This window comes from Protobothrops mucrosquamatus, unplaced genomic scaffold, assembly GCF_001527695.2.
Source record: "Protobothrops mucrosquamatus isolate PMUCROS unplaced genomic scaffold, P.Mucros_1.0 scaffold3709, whole genome shotgun sequence".
Taxonomy (NCBI): Eukaryota; Metazoa; Chordata; class Lepidosauria; order Squamata; family Viperidae; genus Protobothrops; species Protobothrops mucrosquamatus.
Window position 1 is genome coordinate 180 of NW_015389663.1, and position 9,337 is coordinate 9,516.

At 44.5% G+C, this 9,337-nt stretch overlaps 1 protein-coding gene across 1 annotated transcript in view; it reads right to left on the reverse strand.

Moving 5' to 3' along the window:
- Positions 1–760: 760 nt before the first annotated feature.
- DMXL2 (Dmx like 2) overlaps positions 761–9,337 on the reverse strand; it is a 71,084-nt gene continuing 62,507 nt past the window's right edge. Inside the window, exons 36-44 of the mRNA XM_015827452.1 lie at positions 9,228–9,314; positions 9,001–9,122; positions 7,974–8,127; positions 6,813–6,873; positions 5,800–5,927; positions 5,141–5,218; positions 3,721–3,812; positions 3,574–3,626; positions 761–1,029 (exon numbers count right to left, since the gene is read on the reverse strand). Coding sequence (XP_015682938.1) covers positions 761–1,029; positions 3,574–3,626; positions 3,721–3,812; positions 5,141–5,218; positions 5,800–5,927; positions 6,813–6,873; positions 7,974–8,127; positions 9,001–9,122; positions 9,228–9,314 — 1,044 coding nt within the window. The remainder of the gene's footprint in view (positions 1,030–3,573; positions 3,627–3,720; positions 3,813–5,140; positions 5,219–5,799; positions 5,928–6,812; positions 6,874–7,973; positions 8,128–9,000; positions 9,123–9,227; positions 9,315–9,337) is intronic.

A 9,337-nucleotide genomic window follows, 5' to 3' on the forward strand; every position in this document is an offset into this window, starting at 1 on the left:
GCCAGATGCATTGATGAGCCGTGGTGGCGCAGTGGTTAGAATGCAGCACTGCAGGCTAACTCTGCCCCACTGCTAGGAGTTCGATCCTAACCGGCTCAAGGTTGACTCAGCCTTCCATCCTTCCGAGGTCAGTAAAATGAGGACCCAGATTGTTGGGGGCAATATAAACTATAAACCGCTTAGAGAGGGCTGTAAAGCACTATGAAGCGGTATATAAAAGTCTAAGTGCTATTTCTATTGCTATTGGTTCAGACGTTTACACCTTGTAATTAGTTCCACAATCAAACTAAAAGAATAACAGAGTGGGAAGGGACCTCGGAGGTCTTCTAGTCCAACCCCTGCTAAAGCAGGAGACCCTATATCATTCGGGACAAATAGCTGTCCAATCTTTTCTTAAAAACTTCCAGTGTTGGAGAACCCACAACTTCTGGAAGCAAGTTGTTCCACTGATGGTTTTGTCAGGAAATTCCTCCTTAGTTCTAGGTTGGTTCTGGTCCTTGATTAGTTTCCATCTGTTGCTTCTTGTCCTGCCTTCAGGTGCTTTGGAAAACAGGTTGACTCCTCTTCTTTGTGACAACCCCTGAGATATTGGGACACTGCTATCATCTCATCCTCTAATCCTTCTTTTCATTAAACTATTCTTAATGTTAGGAAGTTTGACCTTTTTCTTCGGGGACATGAAAAGTGCCATCTTGGCCTTCTCAAAGACAAACTTCACTCATTCCCTCCATCTCCCTTCCTAGTACTCGGCTTCCAGACCTCAATCATTCTTGTTGCTGTTCCTGGGTAGGGAAAAAGTGGACAAGCTCACCTTTACGTTGCCTTCTGCAGAACCTGTGCAGAAACATTCTTCTGAGGAGTCCAAGGCGAGGGCCTTGATGGCGGAATCATGTGCCTGAAATGTATGAAGGGCTTGCCTTTGCCGAATGTCAAAGATGGAGATGTGGCCTTTCCTGCCTCCGGAAATCAGCAGCTGATGTTTCGGTGCATACTGAAGCACTGTGGCGCCATGTTCATGACATGTGAAGGCTAAGAGAGAAGACAATCATCCAGACGGTTCTTAGAAATGGTTATTAGCCTCAACAGATGCCTCAACTGAGTAACATAAGAATAAGGAAAGTCAGCAAGTAGGTAGAACTACTGTATATATACCAGGGGTAGGCAACCTTGGCTCTTTTATGACTCATGGACTTCAATTCTGGGAGTTGAAGACCATGAGTCATAAAAGAGCTGAGGTTGCCTACCCCTGATCTATACCAACTTTTCCCATCCTGGTGTCCTTCAGATGGTGTTGGAAAAACTATCTGCAGAATTGCACCCAAGGGTGCTTCTTCAAAAAGGCAACTGGACTTCCTTGTTTTTGCTTGAAGATGTTTTGCTTCTTCAGAACTGAAGAAGCTTCTTGGATGAGAAGTGAAATGTCTTCAAGCAAAAACAAGAAAGCCCAGTTGCCTTTTGGAAAAAGCACCTTTGGGACAACCATGACCTGGATGATTGAGACTCTCCACAGATGATCTGCAGAATTCCCTAACCAGCATCTTGGATCCTAACATTTGTCCTAACATATCTGGAGGGCAGCATGTCGACGAAGTTTGATTATGGGAATATGGATTTGAGCGCTAAAAAGTGCTGAAGTCTATATTCCCGTTTTCCAAAAGACCTCTCCCAACGATCTATTTTTCTAAAATCTACTTTGGAATGCATCTGGAGGGTACATCCGAGGCAATATTCATAGGATATGACTTGCCTAACTATTATTTATTGATTAAACCATAGTAATCTGGGTTCAGACAATGTGCTGAACCATGATTTGCTAACTAGAGCTACAGGATTTACATAACATACCTACAAGCAAAACCCACCTTATGCCTTAGGACAGGGGTCTCCAAACTAGGCAACTTTAAGACTTGTGGACTTCAACTCCCAGAATTCCCCGACCAGCATGATTGGCTGAGGAATTCTGGGAGTTGAAACACAAGTCGTAAAGCTGCCATGTTTGGAGACCTTGGCTTAGAATGTCTTGTGAACCTGGTTACATTCAGAATGCTATCCTATTTGCTAGCAGGTAGAAAAAAACAAATGGATGACCGATATTTGGGGGCTGTGGAGAGCTTTCAAATGATTGAAATGACACAATTATTTAACTGATTGTTGTCTTCTGATATTAGCGATGTCCAAATGTAAACTCCAGGCCAGTCAAAGAGCAAGAAAAATGGAACAATAAAAAAGAATGGATTGACAGCCCCCCACCCCCGCCCCCAAGTGACTGCAGTGCTTAAAGGAATGCATTCTGACACTCTGTGCTTCTGTCTCAGGGTAAACCTGCAAATTCAGGAATTTTTTTCTTTTCTTTTTAAAAGAACAGCGATAACTGAAAACCTTGTTATCAATTCCCGGAGCCCGCTTTTCTGCCTCTTCTACCAAATTCCTCTGCATCTTCAGGAGAAAATCCATCACCCATCTCTGTCAGGGACACCTGGTTGCTCTCCCAACGTTTAACGTTCTCTGGCCATGCACAGATTACGGTCCTAGAGACTATCTCCTCCTCCACATTTACGCATACTTGGGCTCTTATCGTGCAGATTAGCTCATTTGTTTTGTCTACTTCAGAGACAGGCAAATTCTGCAGAGACTCTCTCTCGAGGCCTTTCGGAACAGAGACTTGGGGGGGGGGGAAGCAGGAAGTAACTGCTTGCTTAAGGAGAGGATAGGAGAAGGGGGCGGTTGTGCCAAGTTCATAACAGAAGTTTTAAAACTTATCCTGTTGACTTGGGAAAGTTTATAGGCAACCAAACGTCTGAAGAAAGACTGAGTAACACAGGATGGTTAAGCCAGCAGGCTAGATTGTGGGAGACTGGGAGTTCTAGTCCTGCCTTAGCCATGACAGCCAGCCGGGTGACTTTGGGCCAATCGCTAGGAAACTGGGAGTTCTAGTTCCGCCTTAGCCATGACAGCCAGCTGGGTGACTTTGGGCCAATCGCTAGGAGACTGGGAGCTCTAGTTCCGCCTTGGCCATGACAGCCAGCTGGGTGACTTTGGGCCAATCACTAGGAGACTGGGAGTTCTAGTTCCGCCTTAGCCATGACAGCCAGCTGAGTGACTTTGGGCCAATCACTAGGAGACTGGGAGCTCTAGTTCTGCCTTAGCCATGACAGCCAGCTGGGTGACTTTGGGCCAATCGCTAGGAGACTGGGAGTTCTAGTTCTGCCTTAGCCATGACAGCCAGCTGGGTGACTTTGGGCCAATCGCTAGGAGACTGGGAGTTCTAGTTCCGCCTTAGCCATGACAGCAAGCTGGGTGACTTTGGGCCAATCGCTAGGAGACTGGGAGCTCTAGTTCCGCCTTAGCCATGACAGCCAGCTGGGTGACTTTGGGCCAATCATTCTCTCTTCTCAGCCCAACCCACCTCACAGGGTTGTTGCTCTGGGGAAAATAGAAAAATGAGTATTATGCATGTTCCCCACTTCAGTTATTTATAAAAATAATAAAACTGGGATACAGATTAAATAAACAAAATGAAACTAAAATAAAATAGGGTTCACCTCGAATCAAGATATATGGCAAGAAACCTACCATGTATGAGGTTGTTAGATGATGACACCAAGGTGTCCCACAAGCACACATTTCTGTAAAAGAAAGCACACCCATGAAAGACAGTACTCAACAGTCACCAGTCCCACGTTGGGTGACTGTCCCACCCGACTTGTTTTCTGAACACACCGGTTGTCATTAGACTGTCCAGATGTGGCCACCAGACTTGAAGAGGTAATGAAGGCAAAGTCACTTGTGGTTTTGCTGTGGCACTGCCAGCTCTGTAAAACAAAAAAACACACACACACAAGAACAACAGCGACAGACACAGTGTGTTCAGTGGTAGGGTACAAACTGCAAATCCTAAATTCAGATTGTCCAGCCATCACGTCTTCTCAAGCCAAACAGCTGGCACACCCAAGAGAGTTTAAAATTGCCAGTATATATTCTCAGCTGTAAAGCACAGGAAATGAAAAGGAGCTTAATTAACACTTTTCATTCATAATTATAATCTTTTCTTGTAATCGCTAAGAGGAGAGCAATCTAATTAAAATATGACACTTGGAAAGGACGAGATGCTTTCCTAGACTCTGTGTACCATCTAAATGGATTTCAAGGATTAGAAATCAAGGCACAATTAGCCATCTGGAAGTCTTGCAGCAGATAGGACCCATAAGTGGAGTTATGAAAGTCGAGAATGAATGAATGAGTAAATAACTAAATAAGTAAATAAGTAAATAAATAAATAAATAAATAAATAAGTAAGTAAGTAAGTAAGTAAGTAAGTAAGTAAGTAAGTAAGTAAGTAAGTAAGTAAGTAAGTAAGTAAGTAAATAAATAAATAAATAAATAAATAAATAAATAAATGGGCATGGAAAATAACTTTTTTTCTGCCAATGTTGGGTGATTTGTTCTTTCCCTCCTTTGAATTGTTCCATGGTTTTGCTTCTCTAGATCTCCTCAGCCCTATCAACAAGCTTTAACGTAAAGGTATATACCTCCCCGTAGAGTTTTTAACCCTACTAGGCCAGGTATAGCTCCCAAAATTGTCTTCTGACCTGCAAAGTCCATCAAATGGACACTTTATCAGATGGGAAAGAATGGAATTATTTGACGTCTTCCAAGAAGCCATCAGAGCAATGTTTCTCAACCTGGACAACTTTGTGACGCGTGGACTTCAACTCCCGGAATTCCTCAGCAAGCAAACTGGTTAAGGGAATTCTGGGATTTGAACACCACACACCTTGAAGTTGCCAGCACTGCACCAGAGAGTGATTTAAAATACATATATAAAGAGGCACTCATGTTTGACTTACTGTTAGATTCTAACAAAGAGCAGATGGTTATATGGTTTATATGGTTCTTAGAGAGGGCGGGGGGAGCTGGAAAAATAAAGATAATTGAATACAAATTGCCCAGTAATCTTACTTTCCACATCCAGCTGATGTCCACCTCATCAAATGGGTTAGGAAAGTAAGATTATTGAGCAATTTGTATTAAATTAGCCTGGTTTTCCAGCCTCTCCCCCCCAATTTTCTACTTGTCTCAATCGAAAGAGACAAGCAGAAAATAAAAAAAAAAAACGTGCAGATTTCTCCTGATTACTTACCAGATAGGGTTTAGGATTGCTTGAAGTTTGGTTTACTTGCCAAATACTTAAGAATCCTTCTCCGTCAGCCACCCCACACTGCAAGAGACAAATTTCACACATCAGTGGCTCTGTGAGCGTGTTCCAAAGAGCCACGTGGTAAATGAATGTTCGTTTATCAAGAAGCAATTTCACTTTAAAAAAAACCCCAATACATTTAGGATCTCTTTTATTGAATGGAGTGCTGAGTTCATCCTCTACATCCGTGTTTTTCAACCTTGTCGGCTTTAAGATATGTGGTGATGGGACAGCTGTAGAATTTCCCCTTCGAGCGGAGAAACAGAGAAACTCAACTGCTGATCAGCACTGATGATGTTACCTAGTCAGGTAATTAAATGTCTACAAGCAAACCAAGGACCCCATAGTGGTTTCACTCTTCCTCCTCTCCAATTCGTAAACTCCCCCCCCTTCTAGCATTGATGATGTTACCTAGTTGGGTAATGAAATGTCTGTTTATAGCATCTTGTGGTAACACAGTCAACATTTTATAATGGTTTTCCTGAAGACTAGAGTTATTTCCGGTTTTGGCTAAAACTGTGCAATAGCTCGCTTAACGACTGTGTTCTTTTAACGACCGTGGCCTTCGTTCTACAACTTGTTCTGCAAGTGAAAGGCCTCACCTTATTGCCCTGAGGATTGAAATACATTCGAGTAACCCTGGCGTTGCCTGCTTGCCGGAAGCACACCAGCTGTTGAGGTCTGGTCCATTCAAACATTCGGACGCTGCCATCCTGGGCTCCGGTAAGATCTGGCAAACCATCCCAAGTGCCCAAACAAGAAATTGTGATTAGCACATAATAACAGAACAGAGAAACTACAAGAGAATAACGAAGTTGGAAGGGGCCTTGGAGATCTTCTAGCCCAGTGGTGGCGAACCTATGGCATGCGTGCCAGTGGTGGCGAACCTATGGCACGCGTGCCAGAGGTGACACTCAGAGCCCTCTCTCTGGGCACGCACACCGTCACCCCAGCCCCGCCTCCTCCCACGGCCCCCTCCTCACCAGCAGCCCCCCTAGAGGAGAGTCGCCCCCGGGTGTGGCCCACGCGGAACAGCGCAGCCAAGGACATGGCAGCCAGGCAGCGGGGACAAGACTCCGCCCTTGCGCCCCGTCACGTGCAGATGATGCTGCCGGGCGCGCGCAGAGGGCATGGCCACCATGGTGCTGCTGGGCCACCTGGGCAATCTGCGGCAGGCTGTGGAGGCGGTGGATGGCACGCGGGGCAGGGACGGTGTGGGGGTGTGTGGGGGTTTGGGCACTCAGTCTCTAAAAGGTTCGCCATCATTGTTCTAGCCCAACCCTCTGCTCAAACAGGAAAGCCCTACAACATTTCAGACAAATGACTGTCCGGTCTCTTCTTAAAAGCCTTCCTAACCAGCGAAAGGGAAGGAGAAATGTGACCAGATCTCATTTCTAAGGTTCTTCTTTAGGTTGCTGTAAGTAATTGAACTGATATTCTATCTTTTCTCAGATTTAAAGGGGGCCCTGCACGGAGTTTCCCCAGATGGATCCCAAGAAGTAGAAATAGTGAATTCTGTTCAAATGGGCTCTCTCTGGCTTTAGGTTTGGTACTTTCCTCACCGCCCTACCCGATCTCTCCGCCATTCGAGCCGCCAGTCAGAAGAAGTACTTACAGTATTGATGGATCGGGTGAGATGTCATTCTTTTGACATTGTTCAAGTTCCGTTTGATGAGCTGCGTGCAAAAGGCAATGAAATTCACCATCAGCTGGGTTGCTCCACAACTGACAGAATAGCTCGCGTTCATAGCAAAAAGAAAAAGAAAAAGAAAAGGAATAATGTATGTCCTTGCAATATTTAATACTAAATTCTCAGTGTACTGTATATTAAAGTGGATCTTGGGATCATTTATTGCTAAGATATCCAAGAAAAGAATGTTAAGGATAAAAGGGAAAAAAATAAATCTGGTATTTTCTGCCATCTAGTGGCTTAGTAAATGTACATCATGTGACAGCATTTTGCAGTCCTTATCTAATCCTAAAAAGTTTGCAGGATTAATGCTCTGTCTGTCTGTCTGTCTGTCTATCTAGTCCAGTGTTTCTCAAACTTGACAATTTTAAGGCATGTGGACTTCAACTCCCAGAATTCCACAGCCATCAATGCTGGCTGTGGAATTCTGGGAGTTGAAGTCCACATGCCTTAAAATTGTCAAGGTTGAGAAACACTGATCTAGTCCATCTGTCCATCCATGAATATACTTATCAGTCTGTCTGTCCATCCATGCAGAGAACCACCCATTTGTCTGTCAATCCGTCCGTCCATCCGTCATCTATCTATCTATCTATCTATCTATCTATCTATCTATCTATCTATCTATCTATCTATCNCTCTGTCTCTCTCTCTCTCCCTCCCTCCCTCCCTCCCTCCCTCCGTCCGTCCGTCCGTCCATCCATCCATCCATCCATCCATCCATCCATCCATCCATCCATCCATCCATCCATCTATCTATCTATCTATCTATCTATCTATCTATCTATCTATCTATCTATCTATCTATCTATCTATCTATCTATCTATCTATCTATCTATCTATCTATCATCTATCTATCTATCTATCTATCATCTACCTACCTACCTCTATCATCTCTGTTTCTCTCTCTCTCTCTCCAGCCATATCCCACCTTTATTACTTAGCAAGTCAATCAAGGCGGCAAACACACACACAGAGAAAAAAATACATGGGTCACCAGATGTAACATTGTGGACGGAAGACGAAGAGACAAAATATTTGATGGTATTCAAATGGAGGAGAGTGCACCAGGAGAAATTACTTACTATGCCAGCTCCGGTACTCGTTTGCCCACTGCCCAACCACGGCATTGATGAAGTGGACAGATTTGAAACGTGCTGCATCTGAGCCACTGCAAAAGACGCAGCGCTGGACTGTGTAAGCGTGGTGGTGGAGCCACGAAAATCAACATCGTCTGAACTACACACACACAAAAAAGGCGAAAATAGAATATTGGAATTTTACGTGGCTAAGACTGAAAGAGCAGTAAATTCCAGCATTCAGAAACTGGTGAGACTTCACTCATCTAAGCAGTGCTTAGCCTCTCTCAAAAATGGACAATTGAGGAAAACAGAGGGCTGATGTTTAATTTGGATCAAAATTAAGGGGGTTTTTTTGGGAGGGGGGGAGAAAAGAGGCACAGCAAAAGTAGAACAAAGTTGCAATTTCAGCGTGACGATGAACAAAACAGAAAAGACTGGAGAATCCTAATTTTTTGCACTGTAAGTTTTAGTTAGATTTCCCTAAATCTTGTAAGAATTAAGAAGTTGGACCACAAGTGAGTTAGAATCTTTGCTGGACCATGAGTTAGGGAGATCTGGGTTAGGATCTTTGCTTGACCATGGTTTTGGAGATCTGGGTTAGGACCTTTGCTTGACCATGGTTAGGGAGATCTGGGTTAGAATCTTTGCTGGACCATGAGTTAGGGAGATCTGGGTTAGGATCTTTGCTTGACCATGGTTTTGGAGATCTGGGTTAGGACCTTTGCTTGACCATGGTTAGGGAGATCTGGGTTAGGACCTTTGCTTGACCATGGTTAGGGAGATCTGGGTTAGAATCTTTGCTGGACCATGGGTTAGGGAGATCTGGGTCAGGATCTTTGCTTGACCATGGTTAGGGAGAGCTGGGTTAGGACCTTTGCTTGACCATGGAACTGATGGGCTGACTAGTAGACCAAGCTACCTTACAGAGTTGGCAGAAAGAGGGGAGGCTTTCCCTTGAGGTCCATGAAAAAAAAAAGGGAGATGGGTCCATACATGATAACATCAATAAAAACTGGTGAGACCATCCAACCTTTTTGACTCCTTGTCAAACTCTTCTCCGATCCATATGTAGGGTTGTGCGGCCAACAGGGCAGATACGTCCAGTTCTTGCACATCGTGGGTGGAAGCTAAAACGATCTCATTGATGTTTGCCTGCACAAGACCCCACCCCCCCAGGCCAAAGCTTAGGTGTTAGAGGCCTTGGGTTCAGCCAAAGGTTAATGCCACGAAGGTAGCCATGGCTTCAGAGGGCCTTACCTTATTCACCGCAAATGCGAGGATCATGTCTGACTCCTTGTGTATAATTTTGGCTCTTCCTCCTGGATAGCCAAGTTCCGCCTCCACCTGGAAAAGAGGGAAGCTCTCCT